We start from the raw sequence: 14,553 nt of genomic DNA on the forward strand, positions 1-14,553 counted from the left end.
TTCTTCAGAACCTCCTCTGTAGATTTCTGACCCTTGGTTGTTTACACCATTGACACAGTGGATAGACACTTTAACTCTTCTTTCCAACCACCAAATGCAACGTTCCAAATGACTGAGGAGGAGACAGACACAATCAGTTCCTGTCTAATCTTATATAATCCTTTGAATTTAAGCAGGTGCTATTCTTCAGTCCAACTACTATGTTTTGACAGTGTGAGAGGCTTTGCATCACGCTTTTAAAATCAAAAGAACAAACTGTTTTTATACTCTGCTAATACAAAATTTTTTCTGCCATTAAAATAAAAGACTTAGTAATGGCACTAATCAATAGCATGGTAGGAATGAACAGTAGTCTAGAATTCACACTGAGGCAAGTGCAGCATGACAGCATCCATTTGGGCATTTAATTCTGACTGTGAACATGAGTAATCAAATAATGGAAGGGGAGAGAGAGAGAGAGAGAGAGAGAGAGAGAGAGAGAGAGAGAGAGAGAGAGATTAATTATCGTCATTCTTTAAATCTGTCATTAATATATCGAAACAAAGCAGTGCAACAGGCGGAGTCAAATTTTCTATCTACAAAATACTAAGGAACTTCTAATTTAATTTAAGAAACACATGTACCTCCTTCTAACCAACATGATCTTCTGAATAACACTTAAGTCAGTAGTAAGTGTAGAGATTTGTGGAACATCTGCATTAAATCCTCAGTATGCACTTGTTTCCCACAGACTAAATGTAGTTAGTCTTACATAGTTTTTGCACTGCAGACCCCCGTCCCCCCGTCCCCCCGTCCCCCCGTCAGTTCTGTGGCTGCTCTTGTTGTCTCTTAAACTGCTGGAGAATAGCTAAAAATAGCATCCAACATTTTCTCTGCCTTCCTTTGGGGCAGATGTGTAGAGAATGCAACATGAAAAAAAGGTACATAGCTATTAAGATAGATAGACAGGCAGACACACACACGCGCACACACACACTTCAAAAAACCCGGCTTACACAGGCCGCTGAGTCACTGCACACCTAATCATCTCAGGCTCTTAATCCAGCACAGGAAACTGGAGATAGCACATTCTGAAATGTTGCATGCCACTGACGTGAAGACCCATGCCAGCTCATTTCCTTTCACGTTATGGAGTGTCCTTATCCGGCACGTCCAATAACTCCATTCCCTACAAAAGAGCTTCCACTTTACATTGCGCTCTCCATCACTCTTTAATCACTGCAGAAAACCTACACAGAGACACGGTAACAGTTATCGTAACCGTTAAGACTCTGACTTCAGTGCTGTCCATCACTCTGCATGATTTCTAATTACAAACGTCAGTTGGAGAGTTTAACAGCATTAAAACTCCAAGAAGAACATGGCAAAGAACAGAGGGATTAATATACCCTCAGTGCAATCTGTAAATACTTGTTAATTATGTAATATGCAGTCTGTGCAATTAGATTGAAGAGGGAAAAGCGGCCAGACGAAATCATCGGAACCATCTGCAACCCATTAGCAATTAAACACCCTGCTAATGGGATTCAAATTGAATCGTGACAATGGACTTTTGCAGCTCCTCTACCAGCAAATCGCAGAAATCCAGTCGAGGTTATCGAGGATTATCCAGATAGCATCTGAGGTGAACAGCTACAGATTCCATCCGTGTCTCTTCGGCGTATTTCCACACAGCACTTAACACTCTGCACCTACATTTGTCACATAAATGGCCACTGAGGGCACGCAGAAGACAAACTGAGTAAAAACAGTCATATCGCAGCTAGGCTCATACTCCAGCCTGGACTCCTGAGGCAGCAAGACCTTTCTGCGTTCTTTATTAGTGCATATCCACAGCCATGTTTTGTCTTTAAGACATAGCGAGTGTGTTCTAGCTTACGGAGTTATACCCTCTCAGTATGAAGGTTAACACGACCCTGCTTACCGTTCAAGCTAATATAAAGACAGCTATTTTCTTTTGGAATGTATCCAAGACAAACCTTTAACTATTTGGTTAAAGAAGGGTTGGATTTTCTTTTTTACATTAAATGTTGCCTAATGTACACTATATGTTTAAAAGTATATGGACGCCTGACCATGTAGCCCATATTTGGGCCTCACATAAGATGCTGCCACCAATGTTTAAGCACACGGTTGTATAAGATCTCTGTAATGTCCGATCTCTATGCAGGCCAATCTCGAGTTTATCCGTACACCTTGTTGAGTATTTTTTTTTCCTACAAAAAAAACTCTAATGTTTAAGGCTAGGGTGTGCTCTCATTTAAGGAGGCAGCCCGTTTAAGGAGGCAGGTGCTGGAAATGGTTATTAATCATCGATATTTAATGGTAAAACTTTTATTTAAACTCTTCTTTAATTGCTTATTTTAACTCACATTAAAGGTGCAACAACTACTACTACTATTATTATCTACTACAGAGGTATAGCAATTCATGAGAGAACCAACATCAATCAGAGAACCATCCATCAATACACACACCACTAACTTCTCAACCTTTTAGTCCCTTTTTGAAAAATGTTCCATTGCGAAAATAACTAAATCAAATGGAAAACATCCTAAAATACAAACACTGGCAAACAAGCTAGGTGTGGAAACATCCATACTCTGAATCTTTAAAGTCTTGGTCTAATTGGTCTGGTTTGTACTTTGCCTTGATTTTGATTGACATAATGTCTTGACTTCGCCATGGGATGTTAATAGGAGGTTAGGTACCTTTGAGTCATTTTCACATCATAATTAAAATTCAGGTTTAATCATCTCTCACTAGGCCAGATTTTTTTGGATTATTCAATGGTTAGAGATATAAAAAAAATTATTATACATACACACAATAAACCATTTTTCCATACTTGAATCATACACTTTCAGAAGCAATATAGAGAGAGATCTACATGTTGTTATAGTCCATCCTTTTGGGTTTATGCAAATAGCTCAAGGTCTGTCAATCCTTAATGTCTTGGGATTAATGGAGCTGCTGAAAGGTGACAGCGGGAGCTGGTGTTGGATAATGAAGTTGGACAGCAGTAATGTCCTCAAGGCCTCCAGCTTTACTGGGTAGAGAATAAAGCAAAATGTATGCTTTAAAGGAAACTATATTTATTGTGAATTCTATTCAGACTTTATTCACAACCATATAAAGTGCCAAGTCCTGCTGAGTTTGAAAAGAATCCCAGGGAGCTTTCAAACTCTAGGAAACTCTGAGTGTTTGTTTGGCACTTTTACTCAAACACGACACAAAGTGAATGCTGTCATACTTCTGACCAAGCATTTGTGCAATTCCCTTTATGGTGAATATTTCAGTAGAGGCAACTTCCCTCTAGTCACATAGGCATCTGATATAAATAAAGGATTTCTCTTCCTTTGACCAAAAAACAGTCATGACATCAATAATACAATATTGTCTTGCGATTGGAATAAATTCTGTCACTCTGTTAACTGTGCAGCTTAAAATATAAGGATGATTATCACTTTGAAGCGAGCTGACAATAACATCGAGGCTATAATTGCAACCTAATAGTATTTTCTGAGTGATCGGTTGCAAGGCTGTCTGATTAAGTATGCAGCGTTCAGTCATTTTAAAGTAACCCTAAACTACGTTCTTGCTATTCCGGCTTCGAGAATATAAATAGAGCAATTCCACAAATCCTTAGAGCTTCAGACCTTTAGTGGTCATGCAAAATTCAAACCACAGAGATGGAAAAAGAAAAGGAGAGGTAGGTTTCTCTCTCTAGTATTAATGTTCCTTCAATCTCTCATCATCTTTAAACATTCCTGCAAAAATTTTGTACCCTTTTTCCTCCCTTCCACCATCTCAGAGATTTGAGTGCAGGAAAAAATACACTAAAAAGGAGGTTGGACCCGGGGACAGCAGGCGAGGACGTCTTCTTTCAAAGAGTTTCACGTCTCCTGTCTCTATTAAAAGATAAAATGTTTAGGATTAGGAAGATTGATGTGATTTCTTTGACTGCCATGGACTTCCTCTGAACACACAAGACATTTCACGGTGCTTCAATTTATACGCCGATGCTTTATTGCTTTACTCTTATTGCTGTATCTTGTCATTTCAAGAGATTCCTGTATCAGGACCAGTTTCGTTGATTCCTGTTTCTCAAAATATCTTTGGATTATAGTCAAAGCCAAATTTTAAAAACAGAAATGTTTTTTTTTTTTGCTACTTTTAGCATTATTGCAACCTCAACATATTTTATTTGTAATAACCTTTTCAGAATCGGGAAAGAAAAACACAAGTGTGTGTAATCAAGTACGAGTACATATAGCAAAGAAGCTAAAAAGCAATTTAGCTTAGACTTAGTGAAACCTGTAATGTAGAGCATTATGATTTTACCCCTTGTATGTTGTTCGGGTCTGTGGGACCCATATTCATAAACATCAATAGTTTGGAAAACTTTGCTTCCTTGTAAATTTGTTGATTTTTTCCCACTCATAACTTGATTAAATTTGATTTTCTTTTTTTATTACATTTTATTAAAAAACAACAAAAAGCAAGTAGCACTTTAATTTAAAAAATGTGATGTAATAAAGGTAAAGGGCAAATATTAACCATATATGCTGTTTATATTGCTTGTAATTGGGATGAAGTAAACATCTGTAGAGTATTTTAGCATAAAATTTTTGATTGTGTCGAATTAAAAACCCAAAAAATACAGCGGGTCCACCAGACCCATGAACACTGGCTGAGTAACAAAAATACGAACATGCAAGGGTTAATTATTGCTTAACACTTTATTTGGCCTGAGGGCATTTCACTTATAATAAATAAAACAACAAACCTTTAAAACAAACCAGTAAATTGAAGCATAAAGTAATCAGAAGTTGCCAGAAAGAGACTGAAAAGGAAACGTTATGTGACCCTCGTTGTTAAATGAGCTTTAAAGCTTCAACTGTCAGCTCCATATCCCCAAGTGCAGCAGGAGACTATTAGCACGGCTCAGCAGAAGCATCAACCTGACACGAACGCAGCGTGTCACTGTGTGAAAGAATCTCCTGAAACTTGGATCATCACAAAGTTGGGAAAAAAAAAAAGACAGAAGTCAAAGTACAAAAAAAAAAAAAAAAAAACCTTTGCAACACCCTTCACATCCTATGCAAACACATCCCATTAAAAATAAAGGCTTTTGCTCCGGATCTGTGTGATCGTTGACGCCACTTCGCTCTCGCTACTCTCAGGCTTTATAAAGCTGAGATCTGATCATTTCGTTCACAGCCTGCAGACAGTGACAAACAAAATCCAAACTGAGTCAGGATTGTCACTCTTTACCAAGCGGCATTATAACTGAGAGAAAAGCCTTGAAGATGAAGCTCACATAATAAAGCTGTGTAGCACTACAGCAGCTAGATATGGGATCCAGAATACTGTATGTGTTGACACACTGGTCATTAATTAGTCCTCAAGTCAAAGTGTCAAATGTTTTCATAATTATACATTCACGTTAGCAAGTGACAAAATAACAGGTAACCACTGATTTCCTGTGTAGGTTGCACAACGCGTAGCCATGCTATCAGTGACGGTGGTAAACGACAAAGAAATAGAACAACATTTGAAGTTATGGCTTCTCAATTCTTTGCAAATTAGATATGATGAATAATTCCTCTGACCATTAACTCTCATTTACTGTTAAAGTAAAAAAAAAATAAAAAAAACAGCTGTCATATATTTGACATCCTCTTCTGAAATGTCTATAGGAAACATTGTTTTTTTTCTTGTCTGAATAGTGACTACATAGAAATTAGAAAAACAGAATGAAGGAATGATGTAACAGCGCCAGTTGGAATCCATGTCATGAAGTATTCGGACATTCTATGAGGAGATGCCAACTACATGTGGTCTTTGAGAACGACAACCTCCCAGTCAATACACAATCGTTGGACTGTATATTTATAATCACACCATTCAGTGTCACCCAATTGAGAATGAGGTTCCCTTTTGAGTATGGTTTCTCTTAAGGTTTCTTCCTCTTCCATCTAAGGGAGTTCTTCCTCACCACCGTCACCTCAGGCTTGCTCACGTTTAAATATATATAAGTCTAATATTAATCTTAAACTTTTGTCTAATATTAAAATTTGCATAATATTACTGTTAGGTGGGGGGGCACGGTGGCTTAGTGGTTAGCACGTTCGCCTCACACCTCCAGGGTTGGGGGTTCGATTCCCGCCTCCGCCTTGTGTGTGTGGAGTTTGCATGTTCTCCCCGTGCCTTGGGGGTTTCCTCCGGGTACTCCGGTTTCCTCCCCCGGTCCAAAGACATGCATGGTAGGTTGATTGGCATCTCTGGAAAAATTGTCCGTAGTGTGTGATTGCGTGAGTGAATGAGAGTGTGTGTGTGTGCCCTGCGATGGGTTGGCACTCCGTACAGGGTGTATCCCGCCTTGATGCCCAATGACGCCTGAGATAGGCACAGGCTCCCCGTGACCCTGTTAGGACTCTGCCCGGACTCTGGCCACGTGCATTTGTTTATGTTCTTCGTCACGTGTCTGCCCCGCCTTTGTCTGCTCCTCCCACTTCTACACACCTGCTTCCCATTGTCATTTCCTTTGTCTATTTAACTGTGCCACGTTGCCTTGTGCAGTGCGGAATCTACTATTGTTTTGTCCTGTCTTTAGTCCGTGTCCTGTTTAGTGTCCTTGTGTTATTAAACCCCGTTTGTTTTGCTATCCTGCGTTTGGGTCCGTTTCTGTCCCGCGTCATGACAATTACATTATTCGTATTATGTTTTTTTTATGTTCTGTACAGCTGCTTTGAGACAATGTCCATGGTTAAACGTGCTATACAAATAAAATTTAATTGAATTAAATGGACAGTGAATGATGTTTATTCTCCAGAGATCAGTTAAGCATTAAAAGTTAGCTATTCACCATTCAGACATGTTTGCTACACTACAGTGCCAAACGTACATGGACTCCTGACCATCACTGAACATCAATGTTGGATAAAATGTCTTTGTGAGCTGTAGTGTTGCAATTTCCCATCACTGGAACAAAGGGATATGAACCTGTTCCAGCATGACAATGTTCCACCTGTGCACAAAGCAAACTCCATGAAGACATGGTTTTTCAGGATTAGAGTAGAAGAACTCTCCAGCACAGACCCCTGACTCTGACTCAACCCCATTTAACACCTTTGGGATAAATCGGAACATCATCTGAACTCCAGACCTCAGCAGCCGACATCAATGTCTGATCTCGCTAAAGTTCTTGTAGCTGAATGAACACAAATCCCCACAAACACTCCTCAACATCTAGTGGAAAGTCTTCCTAAAATTGTGGAGCATACTGTATTATAACAGCAAAGGGTAACTAAATCTACAGTGGGACTTTTAAAAAGGATGTATGATGGTCTGGCTTCCACAAACCATGTAGTTTGGCCATGTATTGTAACATGATCCTACTGTAGGGAGCAAGGAATTAAAATATTTCAATTAACAGTAGTCGGTAAATACAACCGTTTTTTTTTTCTTGAAATTGTAAACACATACGTGACACCTATGTGCAATAAATTATACAAAATTAAATAATTGGTTGACACACACAGTTATGTAGCAGAACCTTTAAAGAACTGAAAAACTGGAAAAAAAAATGAAGGTTTCTCCAGGGTTCCTTGCATTCGAATTCACTCGTAAGCTTAAATATTCGGAGGCCTTTTTTCTTCTTCGAGTGCACGCATTACATTACGTAACCTTAATGTTAAACGATTTGCAGTTTTACTTCTGCTTGTCATACTGTATGGTGCTCTATTTTTCACTGCTCTGGAATGATTGCAGAAGTTCTGTTCTTGGTTGATTGAAGAAATATACAATCAGTCAGACAGCTAGGTTGTCGTTTTTAGCAAATACTCCCAACTGTGCTCCGGTTTGACATTTAGACTTTGCGTACGATGGAAAAGTTATTTTACATGACGTCAGGAAATGTTCCAGGTCGCCTTCAGAAGCGATGTTTATTAGTAATAGTGGTATTAATAGACATAGAGCTATAAAAAATGTTCCATGCCTGCATTTATTCTCAGCACTAGTCATATGTGCTAAGCTGCAGTGTGAAACAAAACACTGAATTGACATGCCTTATATATACAGTAGACAAGTCATTTGAAGAAGCTTTTTGTCTTATAAAAGTGTATTTGGCTCTAAATTTCCTGACTTTACTGAATATGTGCTCGAGGCAGTAGTTTAAAGCGGCAGCAGCTTAGCAAGCAGAAGGTGCTGTACATCTTGGGGGTTTATAGTCACATTAAAAGTGTTTTTTTTTGTCTATAGTTCAGGGAATGTGATAGTGGGTTATTTACAAATATTATAAAGCACTACTTTGACATTTCTGAAGCTTTATTTCTCCAAGTCTCTCGAGCACTTGTTGATTTGTGGAGGTTTTGCTGCCGTAGTTTTTAGAGACTGCACCTGTGTACATACTGAGGCAGAACAGGGCCATTATGGCAGACATGTCTGACAGCCACAGCTGTTCCACAGATGTTTATACATCTGATTTTGGCAGCAAAAGTATCTGCTCCAATTAACCACTGTTTGTTACAGAGATGTACTGCTTTTTAATGAATTTTGTTCATCTTTCTGTATTTCTTGCAGCAAAAGTAACTTAAAATGAAGTATCAAGAGGAGGAACGTGAAGGAAAAAAACAGTCTGATGATGTTTCATTTGCATGAGTTTGATAAACAGAGCTTTGACCTGAAGGGTGTGTATGCTAGACAACTAGGAAGTCCCATTCCATTTTTCTAAACAATCTTCACCACCTCCCTCCTTCCCTCACTTCCTTCTCCATCTTCTCTCTCTCGTCTGTTGTCTGAACTCAATCTGCTCCTCTCCAGCTTACCCTCATCAGCAAAAATGCTGGAGGCCAGAGATGATGAATAGAGACATTGCAACTATTAATTTCTCATAACAGATCCATTCTTGCTTCTCAGGATCCCACTGGTGTTGATGGGCTTGGGAGGGGGAAAAAATAAGGCCAATACATTCTCAGACTAAAGCAAATCTGACTAAATTGAGAGCTTTGTCCTGCATCGGACATGACGGGTGTCAGGACTCAGCCCGGACTTTTTGGCCATGTGCATTTGTTGTCGTTCCTTGCCTCGTGTCTGCCCCGCCTTTGTCTGCTCCTCCCTGTCGTCACACCTGATCCATATTGTGTCATCATTGTCTTTTATATTTAAGTGAGCCGCGTTGCCGATGGCAGCGCGGAATCATTAGTTACGTTTAACCCTCGTCATGTCTAGTCTATGTTAAGTGTCGTCATTCGTATTGTCTCAGTTATCGTCATTTGTGTCTTTGTCGTCATTATTTATTAAACCCCTTTCATTTGAAGCTATCCTGCGTACGGGTCTGTCTCCTTCCATCCAGGTTGTGACAACGGGAAGGGCGAAAATATGTTTTTAATCGTTCACGTTCTCTTGTTGCATGATGATGTCATGGCAGATCTCTTTGTATAGTGAAATGTTGAAATTATTTTGTGTTAAAAATGTTGAAATGAACAAGTTCCAAGGATAGAAGTAAGCATTGCATACCAGTGTAATTTATTCAAAATAGCTCTGCAGTAATGATACGTGTACTGTATCATTTACTCATATACTTCCTCTCTCAGATACTAACCTCCAATACCAAAAGCTACTATGTGACACAAGTCTAGTGTAAATCATCGCACTAATAAACCAACAACATAAAATGTCAGCAAACTGGAAATATTACACCATTAATGATAGCCCTCAAAGCAAAGCAGTGTGTATAATGTGAGTGAGTGAGTGAGTGACATACGGCTAAGTACGGTGACCCATACTCAGAATTCATTCTCTGCATTTAACCCATCCAAAGTGCACACACACAGCAGTGAACACACACACCGTGAACACACACCCGGAGCAGCGGGCAGCAGGGGGGGATTTGGTGCCTTGCTCAAGGGCACGTTAGTCGTGGTATTGCCGGCCCGAGACTCGAACCCACAACCTTAGGATTAGGAGTCAAACTCTCTAACCATTAGGCCACGACTTCCCCTTATGTGCTATAATATAACACCAAAAAGAGAAACCTAAACATCTTCCTTCAATACAAAGCCTTTAAACATTTTTAACAGAGGGCACAAAGCTGCCGACCTGAGCATGCACAATAGTATCAGTGAGCTTGATCATTAAACTGTAGCATAGGAGAACTTCAATTCTGTGAGCACTGAGCACTAACACCTGTGCACATCCCTTTTCCTCACTCTAACACTTTAGTTGTGAGTCAAGGTGCAATTCATTGCAACTTGCATTTATTTTTAATGACTATGCTCTCTGATATTCCTCTGTGAGCTCAGGTCAGCCACCCTCACACTCTCTAAAGATAAAGACACCATTAAAACACTATAACTTCTTCTAAACTTAACTAAACACAAGGAATTCACTGTTATCATAACACAGCAGCAACCTACATATAGTGTACCAAACATCATGTACTCATAATCATACACAGTCTAAAAAATCCCATATATCATAAAGCAATATGAATCAAACAAGAAGTGTTTTTAAAATTTTTGATACCTGAAAAAATGGTGTTGGAGAAAAAATTCTCCAACACATTCAAAGCTGCTTTGTTATTGGTGTACGACGAATTGGGGGGAAGTCGTGGCTTAATGGTTAGAGAGTTTGACTCCTAACCCTAAGGTTGTGGGTTCGAGTCTCGGGCCGGCAATACCACGACTGAGGTGCCCTTGAGCAAGGCACCGAACCCCCCCAACTGCTCCCCGGGTGCCGCAGCATAAATGGCTGCCCACTGCTCCGGATGTGTGTTCACGGTGTGTGTGTGTTCACTGCTGTGTGTGTGCACTTTGGATGGGTTAAATGCAGAGAACGAATTCTGAGTATGGGTCACCGTACTTAGCTGTATGTCACGCGACGTCAGTGGATTTATACAAGAGATTTCAAGCCCATGAATTTCCTTACATAATGACTGACATTAAAACGACTAAAATGTAAGCAAATGCTATCTAGATATCTATGTTTCATTTTTACAGACTACCGGAACTTGGCGTACGTCAGAGACACCACGAGACTGCATATTGCCATGTCATTTCTATGCTCGGTCTCTCTAAGGCTCCACAAAACGGTCCTGCTGGCATGTTAAACCCTTGGCTAGCACCTGTTCCAACAGCTATTTAGGGTCTTTGGTGGGAATCTGGGGTTAACGTGGCTCTCTCAACAGATTATCTCCTCAGTGTAATAACCAAATAGAAATGGTGTAAAGCAAGAAATCAAAAAATATCTGTAGCAGCATTGTTCTGATAATCAAGCTAAGTGTGTTTGGTACGTTTTGTGGGTGGATTATTCTAAAAATTAACTATGGACACATCTATCCATTTAACTCCCTTTCAGTAGGTTTTAGGTCATCAGCCTACACTCTATTCAGATGAGATAGAAGCAAGTTATATAAGCACAGTGGATTACTAGTTTTAGAAAATGCTTGAATTTTATAAATCTCACATACACACACATACACATACACACACACCAGCTTCTGTGGTGGCCCATCCATAAAGGATGCTTATCACCAGGTCGACTATTGCTTCCCACTTGGTACTTTTCACTGTTATCTACATTACATGGCTTGGATCCAAGGTTTTTATGGACACCTGACCATTACATTCATATGTGCTTCTTGAGCATCCCATTCTAGAATTCCAGTTGGAGGCCACGTTCACACTGCAGGTAAAAGTGGCCCAAATCTGATTTTTTTGGGGTCAAGTGACCAGGTCAGACTTCTTCAGGAGTAATGTGAACACTCAAATCTAGCCCAGATCTGATTTTTTCAAATCAGATTCAGACCACTTCCATATGTGGTCCTGAATCAGACCCAAATCTGATTTTTTCCAATGTGGCCGCAGTGTGAACAACCGAGGCGGATTTGATGCGACTTTTACGTCAATCTACATCGACATTCGTCACAATTATGCGCCGGCGAGTACGCACACAAACGTGACTACGCCTACAGAATGGATCAAATAATCAAATTTTTCAAAACACTGCGTCTCTGTGCTGCCATTACACAAACATTTAGAAAGAAAAGCGAAAATGCTTACTTCCTCCATAACCTTGCTAACTTTAGCGCAACGGCGTGCTGCGTGTGACGTCATTGTTATTGTTCGTTTGCGCATGCGGGTCAGTTCGAAACAGCAAACAGTTCACACTGGTATCTGATATAGGCCACATTTTAAAAGGTAATGTGAACAGCCAAACAAAAAAAATCAGATCTGAGCAAAATATCCGAATTGAGCATTAAGACTTGCAGTGTGAACGCGGCCTTAGAATAATCTCCACTCTTCATGGAAGGCTTTTCACCAGATTGTGGATTGTGGCTGTGGGGATTTGTGCTCATTCAGCCACAAGAGAATTAGTGAGATCAGGCACTGATGTCAGGTGAGGAGGCCTGGGGTTCAGCTGCTGTTCCAGTTCAGATGTTCAGTTTTCACTCCAAAAGTGGCTAACCATTCCTTCATGGAGCTCATTCTGTGCACATGGACATTACCATACTGGAACACATTGTCATCCTGTTCGGCTTTTAGCTCCAGTGAAGGAAAATTTTAATGTTACAGCATCTTGTGCAATTGTGTGTAAACAAATTTGGGTCAAGAATTTAGGAAAAAACTACATGTAGGTGTGAAGGTCAGATGTCTACACATCTTCTGCTGTCCAAAAGATTGAGACCATGTTCTGGGATTTTTATATCAAACTTTTTTATAGCAAATTGGAGCAAAATTGGAGAAAATCAGGATTTTGAAATCTCATTCATTCATTCATTCATTTTCTACCGCTTATCCAAACTACCTCGGGTCACGGGGAGCCTGTGCCTATCTCAGGCGTCATCTTGCATCAAGGCAGGATACACCCTGGACGGAGTGCCAACCCATCACAGGGCACACACACACTCTCATTCACTCACGCAATCACACACTACGGACAATTTTCCAGAGATGCCAATCAACCTACCATGCATGTCTTTGGACTGGGGGAGGAAACCGGAGTACCCGGAGGAAACCCCCGAGGCACGGGGAGAACATGCACACACTCCACACACACAAGGCGGAGGCGGGAATCGAACCCCCAACCCTGGAGGTGTGAGGCGAACGTACTAACCACTAAGCCACCGTGCCCCCCAATTTTGAAATTTATAATACAAAAAAGAAAATGTTGGAAAAGGAAATCTTGATCAATTGATATTTAAGATGTCACACAGATTTTATGAGTCTTATCCTTACCACTGCAGCGCGTGTTCAGATGGCATGCTGACGGATTTGATCTGACGCAAATCATCAGATTTTACACAAACTTGTAAAGTCGGTGACATCTCAAGTGTACTGTCATTCAAGTTGTTGCTGATAATATGTAATTTTCACAACTTTCAGTAATATTAAACAGAATACCACATTTTCAGAAGCATTTTCCACAACGATTTAAGACTTTTGGTCCCCTGCAGCATTTCAGTTGACTGAACCACCAATAACTCAAAAAATTACTGTAGTAGAGCCAATCAACGTAGCCAATGAAAAATAACCCAGCACTAAATAGCACTGATATATCATTAAGATTTAAGTCTTTTAAGGATTAAAAATGTGCAACATGTTGGTCTGCTTCCTGGTAAACATTGAAAGCACAGTTTAAAGTCACTCCTTTAGCAAAACCTCATTATAAAGATCTCCATGACCAAACAAAGGATTCGATAATCAGAGAACCAGGCCTCACCGTCCAGCCACCTCCTTCTGTGCTCATGTCGCAGTAAACCTGAAAGCCTGTGGGAAAGTGTATGGGAAAGATGGAGTAGATCCCATCTTCACGCTGTCCACTAGCATAGATGTCACTGCAGTCTCTTGGTCGTCCTGCAAAAAAAAAAAAAAAAGCACCAAGATCATCAAACCTCCACCAAACACTATCTTATAAGAAGTGAATTTTGATGAGTTTGAAGAAAAGTCTACACAAACCAAATGAGGATGGTAAGCTAATGACATGAGTCTTTACCCTCTCCGCTGGAACACCCCCTGGGTCTGATTCCACTGCGCACTGGAGCCCTCTGCAAGTCTGCCTTCAGGAACACCTTCATGCTGCCAGGTTCCTTCTGCATGGAGTCGAACACGTCACTCACTGTGTTTACCACCTTCATCATGTTACTTTGGCTCTCGGACAGCAGCTGAAGCACAAGAGAGAGACATTTCTTGACAATGCTGACTCTAAATGTAATGTGTTTTAGACAGCAGGGAATGTGAGTCAGCTCTGCAGCAGCACCTGTGAAAATCCCAGTCGTCAATTACCAAAGATTGTTTCTGACGGACCTGATATGTGAAAAGCACCAAGCTATCCAGGGTGTTGTCTTTTTTACATGTGTGTGTGTGTTTGTGTGTGTTTGTGTGTGTGTGTTGCAATACCCATGACAATCATGGCAGTGCATGCACTGGTCACCTTGTGAAGAAACCAGCACGGATTCGTCTCACAGCACATACTGTAGCACAGCAACCACGCTTACCTGTCATTCCTGAATCGGGTGGCCACTACTAGGAATTTAAAAAAAAACGTACC

General features: G+C 40.4%; 1 protein-coding gene across 1 annotated transcript in view; it reads right to left on the reverse strand.

Moving 5' to 3' along the window:
• Window positions 1-14,553, reverse strand: part of LOC132853618 (fibrinogen C domain-containing protein 1-like) — an 83,832-nt gene that overhangs the window by 35,995 nt on the left and 33,284 nt on the right. Inside the window, exons 3-4 of the mRNA XM_060881501.1 lie at window positions 13,999-14,167; window positions 13,726-13,859 (exon numbers count right to left, since the gene is read on the reverse strand). Coding sequence (XP_060737484.1) covers window positions 13,726-13,859; window positions 13,999-14,167 — 303 coding nt within the window. The remainder of the gene's footprint in view (window positions 1-13,725; window positions 13,860-13,998; window positions 14,168-14,553) is intronic.

Source organism: Tachysurus vachellii, chromosome 11, assembly GCF_030014155.1.
Source record: "Tachysurus vachellii isolate PV-2020 chromosome 11, HZAU_Pvac_v1, whole genome shotgun sequence".
NCBI lineage: Eukaryota > Metazoa > Chordata > Actinopteri > Siluriformes > Bagridae > Tachysurus > Tachysurus vachellii.